This window comes from Megascapheus bottae, chromosome 21 (genome assembly GCF_031878675.1).
Source record: "Megascapheus bottae isolate mThoBot1 chromosome 21, mThoBot2.hap1, whole genome shotgun sequence".
Lineage (NCBI taxonomy): Eukaryota > Metazoa > Chordata > Mammalia > Rodentia > Geomyidae > Megascapheus > Megascapheus bottae.
In genome coordinates this window covers 35,025,462-35,048,431 of record NC_143529.1, presented here as the reverse complement: position 1 = coordinate 35,048,431, position 22,970 = coordinate 35,025,462, and the positions used below count along the sequence as shown (strand labels likewise).

At 46.5% G+C, this 22,970-nt stretch overlaps 1 protein-coding gene across 1 annotated transcript in view; it reads right to left on the bottom strand.

Moving 5' to 3' along the window:
• Inpp5d (inositol polyphosphate-5-phosphatase D) overlaps positions 1 to 22,970 on the bottom strand; it is a 101,572-nt gene that overhangs the window by 76,900 nt on the left and 1,702 nt on the right. The window contains exon 2 of the mRNA XM_090355060.1: positions 8,601 to 8,664. Coding sequence (XP_090211186.1) covers positions 8,601 to 8,664 — 64 coding nt within the window. The remainder of the gene's footprint in view (positions 1 to 8,600; positions 8,665 to 22,970) is intronic.

Genomic DNA, 22,970 nt, shown 5'->3' with positions numbered 1-22,970 from the left:
TTTTTTTTTGTCTCTGCCTAGGTGTCTAATTTTACAGGCTGTCCAATACTAAAAACCTGCACTCATGGTTCAGAGGTTTTTCAGTGGTATGAGAATTCCAGAAACTTCCATGTCCCCGTTACTAGAAGCCTATGACTTGGCATCTTTGTGTCCTTAATGACATGTCCCTGCGCTTCTCCTTCTGGCTGCGTTTCTTTCGCAGAACTCTGGAGGGAATGTGGGGCAGAGGTGGCAGCTGGCAGATGGGCATCCTGGGAACAGCCTGCAGAGGCGGTGAGGGGTGTGGAGCCTGGGACGGCTCTCAGATTAGCTCTGTAATGGCCCCCAAACATCCAGCTCAGGTCCCAGCAGCACCTGGGACACCATGATGGCCCCCGCAGTTGGGAGCCTAGCACCCCCCCATCAGGAAGCTTGGTCAGTACCATTAGGGAAGAGCCACAGAGCACTACAACAGCGATGGCGCCAGCCTGGTCCCTCATTTAGAGCTAAAGGCAGAGTTTGTTCATGGCACCCCCCACCCCCAAGTCACTCAATCATTAGCAAATGTCTCCCAGGAAACTTCTAGGTGCCCGGTGCTTCTTCTAGAGCTGCAGGTACAGTGCAGGCGAGACAGGCAAGGCCTGCACTCTCTAGAACTCTAGGGAGTTGTCGAGATGGCAGCAGATCTGTGGGGACAGACCCAGGCCAGGGAGCCCCTGCCCTGTCCGTGTCCTTCTGCTGGGCCACAGGGCTGCTGGGCCACAGGGCCACAGGGCCACAGGGCCACAGGGCCCTTTATCTCCTTCCATCTCAAGGGAGCTGCTTGGCTGTGGGAGTTTCCTGGATCTGTCTAAAAGATGCCAAAGATTTGTCTAAAAAAATAAACAAAAATGTGAAAAACACGTGTGTGTGTGTGTGTGTGTGTGTGTGTGTGTGTGTGTGTGTGAAGGCTGGAGCTTTACCACTCAGCCGTACCTCACTTCTGGCTCTTTTGGGAGGGGGGAGGGGATGGTAATGGTTATAATTGCAGATAAGTGTCTCACTGACTTTTCTGGCTAAGCTGGCTTCAAACCGCAATCCTCAGATCTCAGCCTCCTATGCAGGTGTGAGCTACCAGCACCCAGTGTATTCTTTAGGTGATGGCAGTTCGAGTGCCCTCTTTCAGTGGTTACTGGCCCCTCATTAAGTGAGAGGAAGCTCAAGAATACATAGTAAAGAAATCAGTGATACATGATACAACGTTGGGCAGCCACAAATATCCCAAAGAAAACAAAGGAGGGTCAGTAAGATCTTCAGAATAGAGGTGGGCTGTTGTTATTGTTGCTGTTTTGCCGGTCCTGGAGCATGAAGTCAAGGCTTGGGCACTGCCCCTGAGCTTCTTTTGCTCAGTTAGCACTCTACCACTTGAGCCACAGCACTACTTCTAGCCTTTTCTGCTTATGTGGTACTGATGCATTGAACCAGGGCTTGATGCATGCTAGGTAAGCACTCTACCACGAAGCCACATTTCCAGGCTGGTGGAGGTGTTTTTATGGAGTAATCAGGCCAGATTACTTGTCACAAGGAATGAGTCAAGTCAGTAGGCCTGAGAGGAAAGGGGGCAGCTCTGGGCAGCGGGGTTCCAGCTAAGCGAAGGGGACAGCTGGGGGCTATTCATGTTCGACCTTGTCCTGTTGACTTTGGGTGTAGTAAAACTTGATGTTCAACTTAAAATGTTCAACTTCTGCTTTGAAATCCCCCTAGGAGGACCCAAGCACTTATATGTAAGGGTACTTTTCAGCTGCCATGAATAGAAAACCGTCACTCAACTCTGTGACTAGAAAGGAACTGACTGACTCACAGGCTAGGATGTGAAGAGGCAGGTGGCTCCCTGGCTGGGTTAATTCAGTGGGATTTTCTAAGACCCAAGTTCACCTTTTCTATTTGTTCTGCCATCTGTGCCTTTGCCTCACTCTCCAGATACTCATGATTACAGGATGACAACAGGATTGCCGCTATCACAGCCATGACAACTTCCAAAGGTCAAAAGGAGCTGTTTCCTCTGTGCCTTTCTTTCATTTTTTTCTTTTTCTTTCTTGCTTGCTTGCTTGCTTTTGCCCATCCTGAGGCTTGAACTCAGGGCCTAAGCATTGACCTCAGGCGTTCCTCAAGGCTAGAGCTCTACCACTTGAGCCACAGCACCACTTTCTGCTTTTCTATATATATATATATGGTACTGAGAAATCAAATTCAGGTCTTTGTGCATGTTAGGCAAGCACTCTACCACTAGGCCAAACTCCCAGGCCCTATGCATTGGTTTCTATGACAAAGACACGACTAGAAGCCGGTGCCACATCCTATCCCCAACCACACAATGCAAATTTACGGCAGCCTCATGTTACTTGGTACAACAAAGGAAATGGGCCTACTTATCTAGGGCATGATGGGTCAGAAAATTCTGTAACATGGAGAAGCAGGAACAAGATGACTATGGAGAAGCAGAGAAGGTGGAGACAGAAATAACAACTAGTACGAATACCCTTTCCAGATTTTTCCTGAAAATCTAGGAAAGAATTCTTCAGCCTCACAAGAGAAAAGGGATGGGGTAGGGGATGTTTGCTTATTCCCAAGAGCACTGAGGGCATCCAGATGGCTAGAAAATGAAGGAAGGGAGACTTGGCCTTCTTGGGGTGCCTAGATAGAAATCAGATGAGCTGGAACAAGATGCATTTTGTGTCAACAGGAGATTAGCAGTTTGCAAAGCAAACCAACTGAACACAGTGAAGACATTATCAGTGGAGGAAGAATGACATGGATGAGAAAGAAAAGAAATCCCATGAGTTTCAAAGCAGAAAAAGACAAAATCTGTTTCCTCTGTGGGAACCAGTACAAGGCAGACCTTGGATTTTGGGTTGGGACTTTGTAATTCTGAATTTCTGAAAGTGGTGGAACAATACTTCTATAGAATATTGAGAAAAGACCCAAGAATTTTAGAATCCTCAAATTTCCTTCCCTCCCTCCTTCCCTTTATTCCTACTTTCCTTCTTCTCCATTTCTCTATTTCTCCCTTTTCTTTCTCTCTATCTGTCTATCTCTCTATCTGTCTTTCTCTCTATCTGTCTATCTCTTTGTGCTGGTATTAAGAGCTTGAACTTGGGGTCTGTGCACGGTTCCCTTTTATATTTTTTTGCTTAAGGTTGTGTTCTACCACTTGAGCCACAGCTCTACTTCCAGTTTTGGGCTGATTAATCAGAGATCAAAGTCTTTGGACTTCCTGCTTGGGCTGGCTTTGAAATGAGAATCTCAAATTTCAAAATCCTGAGTAGCTAGGATGCCAGGCATGAGCCACTGGCTCTCAAATTCTGTTTCTAACACTGAAAGATGTTTTGAGCTATTCAGAGGCTTAGAGAACAGATCTGTCTGCAATCTGAAGTAGACAAAATATAAATAAAAGAATAAAAATGAAGGCTCTTAGAAAGAGGCGGTCATGTTCTAAAGGGACCCATCAGGTCTATGCACTCCCACGGGAGGCCTGTCCTCCTGTGACTGGAGATCCTGGCTAAGCTAGCTCTGGTGGCCTGAGTGTGTTCAGTATGTCTCCTTGTGCAACTTCAGGAAGTGTGTGTTCAAGCCACATCCTTTGGCCGGCGGCTCTGACGGAATCTTTATTTCATTGGGTGACCATTCTGAACAATGACAGCTGCCATTCACTTCCTGAGCTTTAGAACAACGGCTCCACAGCTCACCCACCCAGATGTGTGTGATGGAATGTCTTCCAGAAGGTTGTTTTATTTCTCTTCCTAGAAGCCACACTGCCCAGAGGAACTTGCATCTCGAGCCTCATCTCTGGAGCTCAATTGGTTTTGCATCTTAATTAGGAAAGAGTAACATAAAAGCATGAGAGAGGGTTTTGAATTCCTGCTTTATTCACATGTGCTCAAACCTGTAGGTGCTGCTATTGGCATCCTAGCTACCATGCCAACCTCAAGCCTGGAAGTCACAGAGATTGTCCATCTCTAGGCTAGGGCAAGGGTGCATTTTCTTTTTCTTTTTTTCTTGGTAGGAAAGCTATCAGGAACAGGGCTAGAAGGGTGCAAGACGGAGCCAAAGGCTCTGTTTGCTTCAGTTGTGACCCAGGCTTGTGGCAGCCTTCACGGATAGGACACATCTGGAGATGCATCACTCTCTTGGTCATGCCACAGCTGTCAATCAGGACTACTTGTCCCGCCTCAGACCATTCTTTGGTTCTCAGGGAGCAGAGTCATTTCAAAAGACAGTCACTGGCACCGCCGCTGCAGGAGAACAGCTCACTGTGCAGTCAGCAGCCCAAGATGGGCGTCACTTCCTTGAGGGGAGAGTCACTTCCCTTTCCAGCCAGGAAAGGAGCCTGGGCTTTATAAGAAACCCCCGTGTGGGTGTGGGAACCTGAGGCCCCAGCATCTGGGTGTCCTGATTTCCTCTGGCCTCACAGCACACAGAACATTGAGGATGGTAAGGCCAGCTCCCGTCTAGAAGGTTCTCCAGGTCCCTTTAGAACTGTTTTCCCATGTCATCAGTACTGACATGGAATCTGCAGCCCAGAGAACAGAGCCAACAGAGGTTGATCTCTGTAGAATTTACCCCCTCCCAGGCATCCCTAGGCACTGCCTAGAATCTTCTAGAACATCTTGTCTTCCTCCTCTTCCACTGCCTCTTTTCTCTGCTATTACCTTACTGCACTGCATCTCTTTTCTTCGGTCAAAACTGTCCCCATGGGCCACGAGGATAGCCTAGTGGTAGAATGCGTACCTAGCATGCATGAAGTCCTGGGTTCGATTCCTTGGTATCACATACAGAGAAAAAGCTGGAGGTGGTGCTATGGCTCAAGGGGTAGAGCACTAGCCTTGAGAAAGCTCAAGGACAGTGCCCAGGCCCTGAGTTCAAGTCCCAGGACTGGCAATAAATAAATAAAACTATCTGCCCCCACTAACCCCCAACTTTCACTTTCTTTGACGTTTTCTTTCTCCTTTGTCTTTCTCTATCCCCTCTTTCCCATCTCTTCCCTTCTTTCCTCGTTCATTCCTCTTTCACTAATGCCTTTCTCTGCTTTTCCTTTTATTTTCTTCCATTTTCCCTTTTCTCCCTCACCCCACGTTGGGTAGAATTGATTTATGCTCCCGCGTGCACATGGCAGCTGTGTTCCATGTTTCTTCTAGTCTTATGAGGAACGCGGACAGTAAGGCTGCACCTTTGCCCCTGGGCTGGAGACAGTACCCACTGCGGGGTGAGGGGTGGTGCTAGAGATTCTGCCTCTACTGTCTTACAGAATCCTGACCACAATGAATGACCAAACACCATCGCCAATGGAATGAAGGGGAAGGGGTACGTGTGCTGACGTCAGAGCCCTGCCTCCCCATCTCCGGGCAGTAGTTTTGATCTTGCCGAAGGGTTCCAGTGCTCAATCAGGTGTTGGCAGGGACTGGAGACCTGGCTATGAGCCCCAACACCTGCAAGCCTCAGCCACAGAAGAGCTGGATAAAGCTCTAGCCTACGTCCTTTTCTCCTATCTCTGACCATGAAATTGATAAAATATGGAGTGAGGAGAAGATTCTCTGAGTGTTGGCGTCATGTCTCCCCTTAGCCAATGGAGTCATCAGGGACAGTGGGGTACCTATCAACTGAGTGTGTGAGGCTGCCATGGAAAGAGCAAAGATGGAGTGGTTCTTTGGTTTGAACATGATGTCCTGGTGCATTTTGAGGAGGTAGGGCCACGGAATCTCTCATTGCTTCGTTTGGCAATGTTTGGGGCCAGCTACTTCTTTGGGGGAGTCTCATATTCTGTCAGCATGAAGAGGCTCAGGTGTAAGGAATGAGTTATTCAGAAACCATAGCTAAGTTCAGGGAAGTGTGAGGTTTTCTCTTGATGTGAAAAGAGGAACTTGAGTTAAAATAAGCAGCGATTAATAACTGCCAAACTTCCTCAGAAGACTCTGGTTTGCCTTCATAAGGTAGGACCTTAAATTTGCTTCCCAACGAATGGCCACAATCATTATTTTTGGAGGCACATCTATATAGGAAGGTAGGTACATACAGGGGAAACTTCTTTGACCACCTAGGCTCATGGATCCCTGTTCTTTAGCTACCTGGTATTAGACAGCAAGGAGGACATAGGCTAGTCCAAGGTCAGACACAATTAGGTTGAGAAGGGTCCCATCTTTTTCATGAAATTACCATCCCATTGCCCAGGCTAAGGTGTCTTTAAGGGGTGATGACTCCAATGTTGGGCGAGCAAGCACTCTCTTCCAATGACCACATCTCACACAGACTAGAGGCCTCTGGGTAGCCCAGGCAGAGACAGCTCTTGGAGGCTCAGCCAATCAGACTTCCTCTGGGGACTGAGGCCCGGGAAGGGGGCCTATCAGGAGAGGAAGCCTACGGAGCTGAGTCACAGAGGCAGCATCCAGGGCTCAGAGCAGCCTTTCTGTCTTTGCTCTGCAGATCTCTACTGACTCCCCCGGCCCCTTGTGTGCTTGAGTCAGAGGGAGTTTCTGTTCCTTGCAGTCCCTAAAGCTGGTGATGATTTCTGGGGTCACAGGAAGCCACCGCAAAGAGTATGAAGTCTTGAAGGACACAGACTCCAGTCAGAAAGCCTGGGGTACAAACCCCACACAGAAGCCACAAAGTCATGTCTTTCCAGTCACACATAGAGTTTTCTTCACTTTGAAGGAATGAAAGAAACCACAAGGGGAAAAATGATCAAAGACACTGACCAACTTTTAACTTAAGAGAGTTGAGACTCCCCTGAGAAAACCACCTGCAAATGACACCAGCCTAGCCAGGGACATTCACACAGTTCTAGAATGGGACTCAATGATAGAGACCCTGCTTCCTACAACAAGTGGGCCTGGTGACATCCGTAACAAGGGAGGCGTTCACGTCAGAGAGAAAATTCTGATAACAAACAATACCAGAGTGGATAGCCACAGCCTTCTAGCGCATCCTCTTTAGACATCTCTGTGGGTGTGAAGGTGGGGTCTATAAGCCAGTGATTTTCAGCCTAAAGCCAATGTTGCCTCTCCTTTGGCTCCTCCTCCTGCCCCCCAAGGTAACTCCATGACAATGAAGTTGGGTTCAGCCTTTGGGCCAAGAGGCAATTTCTTCTGATCTCTATAATGAGTCATCTGAAAAAAACATTCCACTCGACATACTTTCTCTGCGTGTGTGTGTGTGTGTGTGTGTGTGTGTGTGTGTGTGTGTGCTGGAACTTGAACTCCTTGCACTCTCTCTTGGCTTTTTCACTCAAGGCTGTACTCTATCACTTGAGCCACAGGCTTACTTCTAGCTTTGTGGTAGGGAATTGGAGTTTCACAGACTTTTCTGCCTCTGCTGGCTTCCAGCTGCAGTCTTCAGATCCCGGCCCCTGAGTACCTAGGATGACGGGCATGGGGCACCAGTGCCTGGCTTAGCTTCTTTCTTGACACATTTCTGGGAATCTTTTCCTCAATGACCTGCATATGGTCAGACCCTTCAGTGCCTATATTTACTGCTTCTTCTAAAAAAAGAAATAATTCCCTTCAAGCTTTAGAATCAGCAACCCTGCCCTGCCTCTCTTCATCCACTTCCACCAAACCCTGTGAGCTCTGTTATCATCCTTCCATGACAGGCTGTCCCCGCAGTCATGTCTGTCCTGCTGCTCTGCTCAGAAGGGTGTGTATAACGATCGGACCTGTGCCTTTTGCTGTGGTCCTTGAGGCCTTAGCCCCCCACTCTCAACCCTGAAGACTGAGCTCAGCACCTCCTTTCTTCTCCACAGATCACATCGTTCAATGGGATCAGACAAAAGCCCATGCTTAGGACGGTCTTAGATGCGTGCAGCTGGCTTTTTTAAATTAAAATTCGAGTGCACATTTAGGCCTTGTGTGGTAAAACCCAGTGCCATGAGTGCCAGCACTAGGCAAACGAGAGCTGTTTCAGTTAAAGGCACCGGGTTATGCTAAACCCCTATATGCCCTTTGCACTCATCTAAGTCACCAAGAAAATAGTTGACCGGGAGTTTGGCCTAGTGGTCTAAGTGCTTGCCTAGCATGCATGAAGACCCAGGTTCGATTCCTTGGTACCACATACAAAGAAAAAAAGCTGGAAGTGGTGCTGAGGCTCAAGTGGCAGAGCTCTAGCCTTGAGAAAGTCCAAGGACATTGCTTAGGCCCTGAGTTCAAGCCCAGGACTGGCAAAAAAAAAAAAAAAAAAAAAAAAAAGAAAATAGTTGAGCAAGCCCTGCCTACACGTTTTTCTTACATCTCTGGGTGGCCTTCTTTGCCATCAGGTCCTTTTAAGAGCCAAGGACACATGTTGGGTGCTAGTGGCTCAGGCTTGTAATCCCAGTTACTCAGGAGGCTGAGATCTGAGGGTCACCATTAGAAGCCAGAAGGGGCAGGGGAGCTATGAAAGTCTTATCTCCAACTAACCACCAAAAAGCTGGAAGTGGAGCTGTGGCTCAAGTGGTAGAAGGCTAACCTTGAGCACAAAGCTTCGGGCTAGCACGCAGGCCCAGACACTAGGTGACTTGAGACACATGCTTGTTTTTTTTCTTCTTCCTTTTCATTCCTTCTCTGCCAGCCTAAGCTCAAGTCAGGTTCTGCTGTGTAGGTTGATAAAGGGCTTACCTGAACAGTGAACTTATCCTCTTCGTTGGGTAGAATTCTGTAAGTGTAAACACAGTTCCGGTACCTGAAATAGATCAAAGACTTCATTAGAACCCATATGGGACAATCTAGTTTCCTTGTGACTGAGACTCAGCTTGAGCAGTGTGGACACGAGGTCTGTAAATGTTAGAGATGACATGTCGCGTTGAGATGGAGCTGAGGCCTGACATCCCTCAGTCCTGGATAGAGTGAACCACGAGCACCAGGAAAGCCCAGCGGGGCTGTCTGGATGGGGACAGAGCCTCGCAGCCATGGCTTCTGATGTAAACATGCCTGCCATCTGGACTCACTTCCTCAGCCTGTTAGCTGCCATATTGGCCCAGAGAATGGAGCCACAGGGGGCCTGTGGAGAAGAGTGATGACCCCCAGGCCAGCCCTGAGGGGCCACGCTGGCCAACACCAGGCACTTCAGGGCCTCTCTTACCCAGTGTCCTCTTCTTCCTCCTTCCCACCCCACGTGTGGCTTCTTGCCCTGGGGCCCCTTCTCCCAGAGACTGGTCTCTATCTCGCAGGAGACTCAGATTGGCCCAGCAGCTGGTGGCTGACCCTGGAGGATGCTTTTAGCAAGGCACCCCAGAGTTCCTTCTCCTTCTAGGAGCTCAGTGTGTCCGCAGTGGGAGAAGGGGACTGCAGTACATTTTACTTTTCTAGATCCTCTGAGAGGAAGAGTTTCTAAGTCTGAGCACCTGGTGAGAGGGGCACACTGGTGCGTGCTCTCCACCCCACCCAGAGCCTGGCAGCTGCAACTACCAGAGAAATCCACCCCTCCATGTTCACCCCCACGCTGAGCCCAGCAGGCACGGAGGACTTTGAGGGGAGCTTGTTACCATTTGGGCCTTATTCTCTTCCTGAAGGCGTTGGTCTGTCCTACCCACAGCGAAAACTCTCCCCTACTTCTTCCACTTGGGGTTCCCATGAACCCTGAAAACCCTCCTAACCCTCCGTTCAGGGACCAGGCCCACAAGAGTGCTTCCTTCTAGAACTTTCATTTAGTCCCTCTTGTGTGCTAGACACTCCATCAATCATTTACATTAACTAAGCTGAAAGATTGCACGCTAGTTGAAAAAAGATTGAAATCCCACAGAAAGATCTAAATGGAAAACATCCGTTTCTTTTCCAGTACTGTTAAATCCCAAATGTGTGTTTTGAAAATACTCCAATTTATGAAATGCTTTAAACACTCACACACACACACACACACACACACACACACACACATCTTTTGTGTGTGTGCATGGGCTGGTACTGGGACTTGAAATCAGAGCTGCATTTCCTTACATGGCTTTCTCATTCAGGTGGTCTACCATCTGAGCCATACCTCCATCCTTTTCATTGGACCTAAGTGTCTCCCAGACTTTGCTGTCCAGGCCGGCTTTAAATCAGGATGCTCAGGTCTCAGCCTTCTGAGTAGCTATGATTAGAGGCATAATCCACTGGTGCCCAGCTGTGCATATAGTATGTGTTTGTGTGAGTTTGTGTGTGAGGGGGGTCATGGGGCTTGAACTCAGGCTCTGGGCATGGTCCCTGAACTCTTTGCTCAAGGCTAATTCTCTACTACTTTGAGCCACAGGTCCTCCTCGGGTTTTCTGATGATTAATTGGAGATAAGGGTCTCTCAGTTTTTCCTGCCTGGGCTGGCTTTGAACCACGATCCTCAGATCTTAGCCTCTTAAATAGCTGGGATTCCAGTCATGAGCCACCAGTGCTGGCAGACACATCATTTTTAAGTGCATTTAAAGTCATATTAAATATGCTGCTCTGACATTTTCTTTTCTTTTTCTTTCTTTCTTTCTTTTTTTTTTTTTTTTGGTGGTACTGGGACTTAAACTCAGTCTCTTGAGCTTTGTTTTTTTCTGCTAAAAGGAAAACTGTCTTAGAAGGCATCGCATGTCCCCTGAAAGAGATGGCTTATTACTTTCCTCGTCATATGGATATATGATCATATATTTGACCAGACCAAGCAAATGAACAGGTAATTACTTTTAGCCTTTTGCTGTTAGAAATAATGGTGTGTTGCCTTGAGCTGAAGAGCTCAGGGACAACATCCAGGCCCAGAGTTCAAGTCCCACGACCAACAGAAAAAGAAAGAAAGAAAGAAAGAAAGAAAGAAAGAAAGAAAGAAAGAAAGAAAGAGTTGAACGTCTCTGTTGCTTCATCTTTGTGTCCTGGGTGAATATGGCTTTAGTTTTCATATCAGGCTAAGTATGGGCATGCAAAGAAAGCCTTCAGAACAGGACCTGAGCCCACTAGCTACCATCTGGGCTGACACTATGGGCATCACCTGACCACTAGGACTCAGAGAGGCTGAAAGATGCCAGCATTTGATATAGCAGGAGAGAATCGCAGTCTCCATTCAGGGAGGCTGTGTCATGTGTCACCTCCTAACCGGATATGAAAGTGCCTACATCCCCTGCCAGTGGGCTATTATCAGACTCTTTAATCTTTGCCAGTCTAAGAAGTAGAAGAAAGATCGCTTGCTTTAATTTCTTTTTCTTTGCTTATGAGAAAAGCTTATTGTGTTCTCCTATTTGTTTGCTGTTACTGCTTTTTCTTTTAAATTCCTGTTCATGTTTTTGTCTACCTTCCTCCCCCCTCCCATCTTTGCTACATTTTGGAGTTGTGTTAGTAGGACTTGTTAGGGTTTTTGTTGTTGTTTTGCTATTTTAATGATATAGACGTTTTACACTTCGATGGAGCTGGTTTTACAATATTTTATTTCATGGCTTCAAATCAATGAGGGCTGAAAGAAAGTCTGGGGAAATTCACCTCCCTTTACCTCTCTACTCAGTGCCCTCCAGTTCTGTCCTCAGTTGTCTTACACCAGAGACAACAAGGAGAAACCTCTGGCCCAGACCTCTCTTCTTCCAGAGAAATCCCTGCGGGACTGAGAGAACCCCTCAAGCCCCTTCACCCCACTTCATGGCTCACACCCTCAACCCTCTTTGGGGGAGACTTGGAGATAAACACTGGAGGCCAGCACCACTCTGCTGTGAGTTTCTCTCTCTCTGGCTCTTGCACTTCCACTCACCAGCCAGGGAGATGAGGGAAGCTACCCCTGCTTGAAGCCCTGGGCTTGCACACAGGAAAGGGAGCTAGAGTCAGAGCACACCCAGAAAAGCCCCTCCACTTAGATCAAGCGCATCTTTATTCTAAGACGAGAAGAGGGCAAATGAGAGGAAGAGGAAAACAGCTCTCAGCCTTCCCACATGTAAACGGCGTTCTTGAAAAGGTAGAGATAATTTTAAAGAATATATAAAATAAATACAAGTTAGGCATGTAGTCCAGTGGTAGTATTATTTGCCCTGGGTTTGATCTTCAGTATTGTAATATATATATAAAATATGCATATGTATATGTGTATATATACACATACACATATGTGTGTGTATGCATGCATGTATGTGTGTATGCATGATGTATGTGTGTATGCATGATGTATGTGTGTATATAATAGATAAACCTTTGGTGAGTAGGAAGGAAGAAAACAAACACCCAGGTAGCTGGACAGTCTCCTTTTAGTTCTCTCTGCTCCCTCCTCACCCCCACCGAATCATTGCTCTTTTCTGCCTACCCTGTGCCTGGGAAACTGAGCTCCAGAAGCCACTTCACCCAGCATTGGTCACTGGGAGGCCCCCACAGGGTGAGAGGAGGAAGAGACTGGCATTTGCTTCCCCTGACTCCACCCTGCCTCGGTGGATGTGCAGAGGCTGAGTTCCTCCTTAGGAGCCACAGCTAAGCCAGATGGCCTGTTTCATAGCTGCAGCCACGCCAGGCTGTGGGTGCAAGCCTCCCTCACCAGGAGTGGGCTTGAACTCTCAGGATGCTAACTCCAGGCTGCTTCACGTTCCTCTCCTGACCGCCTCTTTTGAATAGGCTGCCTACTTCCTGCTGGGATCCTGGCCACCATGTAGCAATTACAAATGAAGAAAGAAATAGAGCAGCAGTGGTACAACAAACATTTTTTTTTTTACCATGATAGAAAACGATGCATAATTGTGTGTGAGAAAACTCGAAAACCTCCACTGATGGATTGCTGTCTGAAAGTCTTATATAACTGATCAAAAGAGACAAGAGAAGAAATGGCAAAGGAGACTAAACTAATACCCCTGAAATGGAAATTAATACTAAACAATCATTTTTATACGTGATGGCTTTGTTGATTTTTTTTAAATGTTTCAAAAAGCAGATATTTATGATGTTGTATAAGTAGCTGCAGGATACTTTCTAATAAACTTCACATAACCCTTAATCTATAACATGACCCATCTGACTTGTGACAATATTTATGTGTTATATATGTGTTTGTATAATATATATATACAAAAAATTATAAATAAAATTTAGAGTACTATAAAAATTTAGTGCCATCAAGGATAGTTCATTTTCTCAGGAAGCAAACTATCATGGGCACACTCGCATGCACACGTGTGTGTGTGTGTGTGTGTGTGTGTGTGTGTGTGTATGTGTGGAGGGCAAGGAAAGGAGGGGCAGAGGAGTGAAGAGAGAAAGGGTTGGCAAATTCACTTATGCTATGCAATGCACATATATGAAAATGGAACCAGGAAAACTGATGGGATGGTGGGATTGGGAGAGATAAGGAAGAACAATGAACAGGAGATGACATTGCTCAAAATGCATTGGACTCACAAACCGACATGTTAAATTGAAATTCCTCTGCACAACTACTTAATGAGAAATAACAATAATGAATAATAATAATAAAAAATATTTTATTATAATCATACCAAGTGGCTTAGGATTGAAAAATAAAATAAAATAAAATAAAGCCATCATGCCAATAAATAAACAAGGGACATTAAAGAAGCATTTGATGAAATTCAGCACTAAGCTCTTTGACATTTTTCATAAGACAAGAAAAGACCATGGTTCATTCTTTGACCTACAAAAAGCAGCAAATAAATTTCATGTAGGGATGTAGGGGGATTTCATGTAGTAGGGTGAGCTCAACACTGGGTACATCCAGTTTGTCAGACTCTTGTGAGACTTCTTTGTGTGTGTGTGTGTGTGTGTGTGTGTGTGTGTGTGTGTGTGTGTCTGTGTCTGTTGTGGTGCTCAAACTCTGGACCTAGGCGCTGTCCTTGAGCTCTTCAGCTCAAGGCTACTGCTCTACCCCTTGAGCCACAGAGCCACTTCTGTTTTTCTAGTGGTTAATTGGAGATAACAGTCTCATGGACTTTAGTGCCCGGGCTGGCTTTGAACCTCGATCCTTCAGTCTCAGCCACCTAAGTAGCTAGGATTACAGATATGAGTCATGGTGCTCAGCTCTGGTGAGACTTCTTCTTTTTTTTTTTTTTTTTTTTGCCAGTCCTGGGCTTGAGCTCAGGGCCTGAGCACTGTCCTTGGGCTTTCTCAAGGCTAGAGCTCTACCACTTGAGCCTCAGCATCACTTGGGGCTTTTTTCTATGTATGTGGTACTGAAGAATTGAACCTGGGTCTTTGTGCATGCTAGGCAAGCACTCTACCACTAGGCCAAACTCCCTGTCCTGGTGAGACTTTTTAAGGTAACATTTGCTTTTCCCAATTGTCCCCATTGCTTCATTTCTAGAACTACTGGTCAATAGAATAAGTTACAAAGTCGGAATCATTTATAAGATTTGGAATATCACTAATGGTCATAATCTGCAGATGATATGAATAAGATTATTCAGTAAGAAGCAGCTAGAAAGTAATTTGAAACAAGGAGTCAACACTCGTAACTCACACCTGTAATCCTAACTACTCAGGAGGATGAGAACTGAGAATCACAGTTCAAAGCCAGCCAACAGAAAAGTCTGTTAAAATTTTATATCTAATTCACCAGCAAAAACAAAGCTAAGCCAGGCAGGCATGGTGGCTCATGCCTGTTATCCTAGTTACTCAGGAGGCTGAAATCTGAGGATTGAGGTTCAAAGCCAGCCTGGGCACTACAGTCCATGAGACTCTTATATCCAATTAACCACCAGAAAACCAGAAGTGGCACTGTGGCTCAAGGGGTAGGGCAGAAGCTTTGAGCTGAAGAGCATAGGGACAGGGCCCAGGCCCAGAGTTCAAGTCCCATGACCAACCAAAAAACCAGAACCAACCAACCAAACAAACAAACAAAAAAACCAAAGTCAACAACCACCACTAACAAAGCCCGAAGCTGCGGAAGTGGTATAGTGTTGGCCATTGAGAGTTTAAGTCCCAGTATTAGCACTTACACACAAAAAAGACTTAATGTGTAATTAAAATGAGGAACCACAAAGGAACAGAATAAGTTATTGCATAAGCAATTTTGAGAGACAGTTACTTCAGAAAAATGCACATAAATCTTAATTGTGTGCCATTTTCTCAGTTCCAGTGAGATTAAACAAAAGTAGTAGACTATTGTTTTTGCCAAGTGTTAAGTCCTCAGTACACATTTTTTTTTATTTTTTAAATTTGATTTCATTGTCAGGGTGATGTACAGAGAGTCACAGTTACGTACATAAGGTAGTAAGTACATTTCTTCTCGAACATTGTTATCCTTTTCTTATTTTCTCCCACTTTCCCTCTCTCCCCACTTCCACACAGGTTCTGACCTTCAGAATCTATGCATATGTTGTGCTAACATGACAAAAAGGAATAAAGATGGCAGAGATGATTTAGACAGCTAGTCAGCTGACCTTATATAGAGACATTACTCAGGTGTCCAAAGTAATCACAAGGGCGATCTATTAAAAAATATATATATAAAATATAATTTGTGTGGTACTGGTGTTTGAACTCTGGGTGCTTGCTTGGCAGACACTGTACCACTTGAGTCTAACTTCCTTCTCTTTTATTATTTTTTTATTTAAACTGAGTTTTTACATCATATCTCAAAAGTCATGTTCTATAGTCAAGTATTCAAGAAAAAATAATCCCTATATGCAATCACTGGCACATAAATTGAAGAGCATAATTAAAGCTGAATCTTTGTATGTCATAAATATATATCGCTCTATATATCAATATATGTCTATAGAATATATGTCCTATCATAGACCTATAAGTCTCTCTATATTTATATCTCCATTTTCATGTCAATGACCTGGAGTAACGGAGGATTGAATTGTTGCTCTTGTACTCTTTGGATCTAATACCCACATATCAGTGAGACCATTCATCTTTTGTTCCTTTGGTCTTGGTTTATCTCACTCAACATGATTTTCTCTAGTTCTATTCATTTCCCAGCAAATGCCATTAGTTTATCTTGTCTGGTGGCTATGTAGAATATATATATATATATATATATATATGTGTGTGTACCACATTGTGTGCGTGTGTGTGTGTGTGTGTGCGTGTGTGTGTGTGTGTGTGTGCGTGTGTGTGTGTGTGATGGGGTTTGAGCTCTGGGCCTGGGCGCTGTCCCTGAGTTCTTCAGCTCAAGGATACTGCCCTACCCCTTGAGCCACAGCACCACTTCTAATTTCCTGGTGGTTAATTGGAGATAAGAATCTCCACCCACGTTGGCTTTGAACTACGATCCTCAGATCTCAGCCTCCTGAGTAGCCAGGATTACAGACACGAGCTGTTGTGCCCATCTATACCACATTTTTAAATAGATATTTTTTCACTCAGTCCATCCAACAGTTCTACCTGACAGGTATTCTTCATGTGGTTTGTTTTCAGATGAGGAAGCCAGTGCCTGGCGGAATTAAATGAACTACTAGAGACTTGTCTCTTCATCCAGGCTTACTAGATGCAAAGGCCCTGCCCTATTCCTCCTGTCTCCCACCAGAGGAAACAACTGAGTTTCTTTGCATTGAAAAGCAAAGGGAGAAATCACAAGAGAAAAAGATAGACTTTATGAAGATTTAGACTTCACATGTCACAAAAGAAAACAATATGCCGGCTGGATGCTGTGGCTCACGCCTGTAATCCTAATTACATGGGTAGGGTCAAGGAGAGCTTGAGCTAAGTATTCAGAAGAAACCCTGGGAGCCAAAATGAGCCTTTCCTCTTTTAAGTTAAAAAGCATACCAGTTTAGGAAATCTCTCCAACCCACAAAAGTGCTGGATGCAGCACCCCAACAATGTGGACATCGTAAGTAGGAAGATTAAGGTCCAGGAAGGCTGGACATAGCTGCACGAGACCTTATTTGAAAAAAAATAACTAAAGCAAAATGGCTGGAGCTGTGACCCAAGTGGTAGAGCATCTGCCTAAGTAAGCTAGGGCCTCGCAATCAAATCCTAGTACTGCCAAAGCAAATTCAGTAAACGAAGATTAAAGGCAAACCAAAGCGGAAATAGTTGCCCAAATATAAACAACTCAAACCAAGCAGACAATGGAAAGCCTACAGCTTCAATTGAAAAAATAAAAATAAAAGAGGCAAACCAAACCAACTGGCCAGGTGCTGGTAGCTCAAGGCTGTAATCCTAGCTACTCAGGGCACTGCAATCTGAGGATCACAATTTAACATCAGCCTGGGCAGTAGAGGCTAGTCTACCCAGAGACAGCACATAGGCCCTGCACACACACACACCCTCACACACACACACACTGCAGAACAGGGGTACTGCAATGTGGCCAATATTGCTTGCTGGAGCATAGATTTCTGGCAAGAAATTTTCCATTTTGTGTCAGGTGCCTGAAAAATGTGCCTGTTTGCCAGTCCTGAGCACTGTCCTTGGACTTTTTCTCAAGGCTAGAGCTCTACCACTTGAGCCTCAGCACCACTTCCAGCTTTTTTCTATATATGTGGTACCGAGGAATCGAACCCGGGTCTTCATGCATGCTAGGCAAGCACTTTACCTCTAGGCCAAACTCCTGGCCCCATGTTCTTTGTTTTTTTTGCTGATCTTGGGGCTTGAACTCAGGGCCTGGGCATTGTCCCTGAGCCTCTTTGTGTCCAAGGCTAGTGTTCTTCCACTCACCATTTGGGCTTTTTCTGAGTAGTTTATTGGAGACTAAAGTCTCATGGTCTTTCCTGCCCAGGCTGGCTTTGAATGGCAGTCCTCAGATCTCAGCTTTCCCTGGCACCTGACTGATCTAGTCATTTTACTCCTGGGAATCAATAACTTGTGTGTGTGTGACAAGTCTGTCAATGACCTTTATCACTGTCATATTTTCAGTATTAAGCCATTGTGGATAACTTACATGACTTACATGTTTGACCAGAGTAGAATCTTTTTTTTTTTTTTTTTCCCGGTCCTGGAGACTGAACTCAGGGTCTAAGCACTGTCCTTGGGCTTTCCTCAAGGCTAGAGCTCTGCCACTTGAGCCACAGCACCACTTCCAGCTTTTCTATGTAAGTAGTACCGAGGAATTGAACCCACATCTTCATGCATGAAGCGCTCTACCACTAGGCCGAACTCTCGGTCCTAGAATCAGTTATAAAGCACAGCACATCATATGATTCTGTCCATCCATCCAATGTGATGTTTAAGAAAGAAATCTAATTCAACAGAAAAATGCTTCTATTTCTAGAAACCTCCGATTAAAATATAGTTTGCTATTACGTGGACATGTGTGGACATATACAATGGTAGCTTCATACACAGAAAATGCAGAGAGAAAGGCTGAGCCAGCAAGTTAACAAGGCTTCTGTTCAGCTCTCGGGGATTGCATGTTGAATTTTCTGCTTTGCACTTTGTAGTTTATGCTGAAAACCATTTCTTAAATGCTACCTGAAAGACTCTTTATCAGGAGGTGAAGTTACATTGTCACTACTTGCAGTTCCAGCCCTGCCCCTAAACATCTCCTCGTTGATTGGCTCAGCTGATTCTTAGGGACTCAGTTTACACTGTATTCAATTTACAATTCACAACTGAACCTAAATCTCCTTCTCTTTCTTTCCTCCCCCTCTCCTTCTCCCCCTTCCTACCTTCTTCATTGCCCCCCCCCCCCACTCAAGGCTAGCATTCTACCACTTCAGCCACAGCTCTGCTTCTGTTTGTTTTTTTGGGTGGTGGTGGTGGTGGTGGTGGATAACTTTTAGATAAGGGTCTCATGGATTTTCCTGCCCAGGCTGGCTTCACAGGATCCTCAGATCTCAGCTTCCTGAACAGCTATGATTATAGGCATGAGCCACCAACGCTTGGGACCATACTGGTTTTCTAGTTAGTAGGGACAACACGTGCGTCCATGCGGAAAGGGAGACTCCAAGATGATAAAGCGGGCTAGGTTCCTAGGAAATCTTCTTCTCCGCCTCCCCACCTTCTCCCACAGCTGTGAAGACCAAGTGCTCCTGCCCCAGTTCTGGAACGTTCTGGGCTCTGTTCAGCGTTGTGAGAGCTGCAGTGCTTTAACTTCCTCAGCATCTTCCTCTTCAGCTGGAACAAGACTCATGAGGTGTGCTGCTCGTTTCTTCTTGGCTTCAACTACAGCTCAGCTGTTCTGTCTTCAGTGTGCCCAGACTCCTCCCTTCCTCGGGCTTTTGGGCTCTCAGCCCCGGCTCCAGCAGCTACCGGCCACTTGTGCGTCATTCAAGTCCTCTTCCTGCCTCCATCTCTTTGAACACTTCCTCTGAGGAGGCCGTACATGACAGTTCAATGTCTCCTGGAGGCCTTCAGGAAGTCTCAGAAGTGACATTGCCTGGGTCCTGTCTTGGAACTTTCTAACCGGATCAGTCTTCCCCTCCTCTGCTTCTGAAATGCAGCTACTTGCTTTTTTAGCTCATGAAAAATAATGGCCAGCAGTATTTTTATCTATGCAAAGCATTCTGTGGGCGCCTGGCACATGCCTAGCCTGGGCTATATAAGTTATCTTCCCTATTCTATCCACTCGGGAATCTGGCCTTTTACCTGTGCAGTGTCTCAGGATAGACATTTCTCCAAATAAAATACAAAATGGCCACTAAGCGTGTGAAAAGCTATTCGGCCTGGTTCAGCAGTAGGGGAAAGTGAATAAAAACCACAAGAAGCACCAGGTAGTATTCATGGCTCACACCTATGTCCTAGCTGCTCAGGAGGCTGAGATCTGAGGACTGCAGTTCAAAGTCAGCCTGTGCAGGAAAGTCGGTGAAACTTATCTCCAATTAACCATCCAAAAACCCAGAAGTGGAGCTGTGGCTCAAGTGGTTGAGGACTACCTTAGGCACAAAAGTTCAGGGATGGCCCCAAGGCCCTAAGTTCAAGATTCAAGACTGGCACCAAAAATAAGAATGCCCTACTAAGAATGCTCTAATCAAAAGATGGACAATAACAAGTGCTGCCTGGGGAGAGCAAGTCCTCCTATGTGGCTGTGGGAGGGGACAGGAGTGCCACCCTCAGGGACAACAGTCTGGCAGTTCCTCAGACCATTTAGACACAAAGTGACCCACGACCCAACAAATCCACTCCTAGATATGCCATCTAGGGGAGTGTACGCACACCACAAATCTTGTAGCATAACAGTCAGAGAGCAGAAACAACCCGATATCCCCCTCTTGCTGAATGCCTGTACCGCCTGTGGGAGCCATATAGTACGCTATATGGATGAGCCCCACAATGCACCATCCAGGGGATCCCCACAAACCAACCCTGAACACATCATGCTTTGTGAACCAGTGCAAAGACCACATATACATAAGGACCAGAAGAGGCAAATCCTTAGAGAAAGTACCACAGCTGTTTCCAGGCCTGCCAAAAGGTACAGGGGATCCTTTTGAGGAACTGAGAGCTTCTGAAGTTCTAGGGATGATGGCCGTAGGCCATTTTGATTGTACTAAAGGCCCCTAGATGTAGACTAGTACATGAAGGGTGATTTTTATGGCATGCGATTTATTCCTTAGTTTAAAAAACAATAACCCAAAGCTGGGCACTGGTGGCTCACGCCTGTAATCTTAGCTACTCAGGTGGCTGAGATCTGAGGATCGCAGCTTTAAACCCAGTCCGGCCAGGAAAGTCTATGAGATTCTTATCTCCAACTAGCCACCAAAGAGCTGAAAGTAAAGTTATGGCTCAAGTGTTAGAGTGCCAGCCTTGAGCAAAAAAGCTTAAGGAGTGTACCCTGACCCTGAGTTCAAACCCCAGCACAAAACATTAACTCAGTGAAAAGGCATTGCCATGCTCTTTTCAACAGCCAGAATGTGGGTTGGTCAGGAAAGCTGGCACCCCTCCTCCCCGCCAACCCCAGTTCTCATGGATCAGATCTAGCCAGCCAGAGAGCCTTGGCCCTGGGGACTTCACTGGCACAGCCCTCTTGTCCCTGAGAAGTAGGATCATTCAGTCAAGACATGCTGACCAGTTACTGCTGGCTCACACCTGTAATCTTAGTGACAAGGGAGGCCGAGATCGGAAGGATCATGGTTCCAGGCCCACATAGGCAGGAAAGTTTAACAAACTCCATCTCCATGGAGAAAAGCTGGACATGTTGGCTCTGGAGCCTGTGATCTCAGTGAAGACAAGAAACGTGAAAGTAGGCAGATTGCAGCTCAGGCACAGGCCTGGGCGGAAAGTGAGACCCTATCTTAAAAATAATCAGTGAAAAGCAAGGCTGGAGGTGCAGCTCAGCATATTGTGCCAGCTTAGCAAGCACAAGGCCCTGAGTACCACAAAAAAGAGTGCTTGATCATTAGAGTTGATTTACATGCATGAAAATAGAATAATTAAATCTGCTGAACTTGTTTTCGAAGGGGGAGTGGGATGGAGGAGAACGATGAAGTGAAATGGACTGGGCTGCATTGTGTATCATGTATGGAAGCCCTCCCTCTTCCCCACACAACTAGCATACGCTCACAGTAAAGAGGGTGACTGACTTTGACTATCAAATAGGCACACATTTGAAAGGGATCAAAGCCACGTGCTTACATGAAGCAAATTTCAGAAGCCTGTGGGCCTTCAGCTCTGGCTCCTGCATTCTCCCCACTGACTGTCTGAATGGAGGGAAGAAAACACTGCCTCTTTTCATTTGCAAAAAAAAAAAAGCCATTAAGAGCCATGTGAATTTTTCAGAAGCTTCTGAAGGACATTGAAAGAAGAGAGAAGGTAGCGGGCGCCACTCACGCCACAGATTCTGGTGGGACACCTCTGCTGCCCATTTCTGTCCATCCAGTACCCCCTTGGGCAGAGCTCTGGTGGCTCACACCTGTAATCCTAGCTACTTAGCAGGCTGAGATCCGAGGATCATGGTTCACAGCCAGCCCAGACAGAAAAGTCTATGACTCTTATCTCTAATTAAACACCTGTACTGGCTGGCTTACAAGAGTAACCCTCAAACCTCAGCCTTCTGAGTGGCTAGGATTACAGGGGTGAGGGGCCACTGGCACTGGTCTGTCGGAGCTGTTAACGTGGGAGGACTGTGTGAGCCTTTATGATTACACAGAGCAGGCTCACAGCCACCTGCTTAGCCTTGAGGCCTGCTCTTCGACAAGGGCTTGTCACAGATTGCTTCCTAACAAGCACAACAATGCTAAAGGGAATGTTGGCAAGAAATATCCTTTTGTGCCCTCCCCCACCGCTATGCAAACAAGGCCACCAAGTGCAGGCTGTCTGGCATAGGTTCTTGGGAAAGAACTTGAATTAATGGTGCCTAGACAGCTGTGGAAAGACACATGTGGACCAAGACCCAGCAGGCTTCTCTGCCCAGTTGGCAGACCCTCCTTTTGGTGCCAAGGCAGACACATACCCTGCTGTCCTCTGGAGGAGGCAGCTCTCTAGGGAGCATATTGGTGGGAGAGCTGCCCAAATGGGTGTCTCCCTCCTGGATGGAGCAGTCTGACCTACTTACATGCAGGCTCACTCCAGGCTGTTTCAGGGAGGGCAGGCTGCATGCTGAGCATCCCGGGCCAGACCTGGAGTCTAACCATGGGGTCCTGGGCTGGGGTTTCCCCACACCAGCTGTCTGTGTGCAGATACCCTTCCTCTAAAGCAGGCTTTTTGGCACAGCTGAAGAGAGAGCAAAGCGTCCCTGCAGGTGAGAGGGCTGATCTCTCCAGAGGAAATGAAGAGCGGGTGTGGGGCTCACGAGAGCTCCTGGGTCCCGTGGGTGGTGCTGGAAGGTAGTCGGCCTCCCCCTCAGAGAAATCTACTTGTTACTCCTAACATAAAGGCCTCACCTGACAAGGCTGCACACTTCACTTCCCAGCCCTCCAGACACAGTTAAACCAGCAGGGGGTGATCCTGGCCACGCCCCCTCGCTCCCCAGAGAGGACTGGGAAGAGGGTCCCAAGCTCCAGTTCCTGGGGCTCGAGGGGTGAGGGGCCTGGGATCGTTCTCCACATGGATATTTCCAGAGCAGATGGGTGAGTCGTGGCGTTTCCTCTCTCAGGTCCCACCTCACTTTTGAAGCAGGGTCATTCCCAGGGCTCCGCCTGCTTAGACTTTAGTATGCTCACAGCCTGGAGCCAGAGAGACCCCAGCTCCCATCCCCTTCTGTGCTCTAGGGCATACGGGCCCCCAGTGAGAGGGA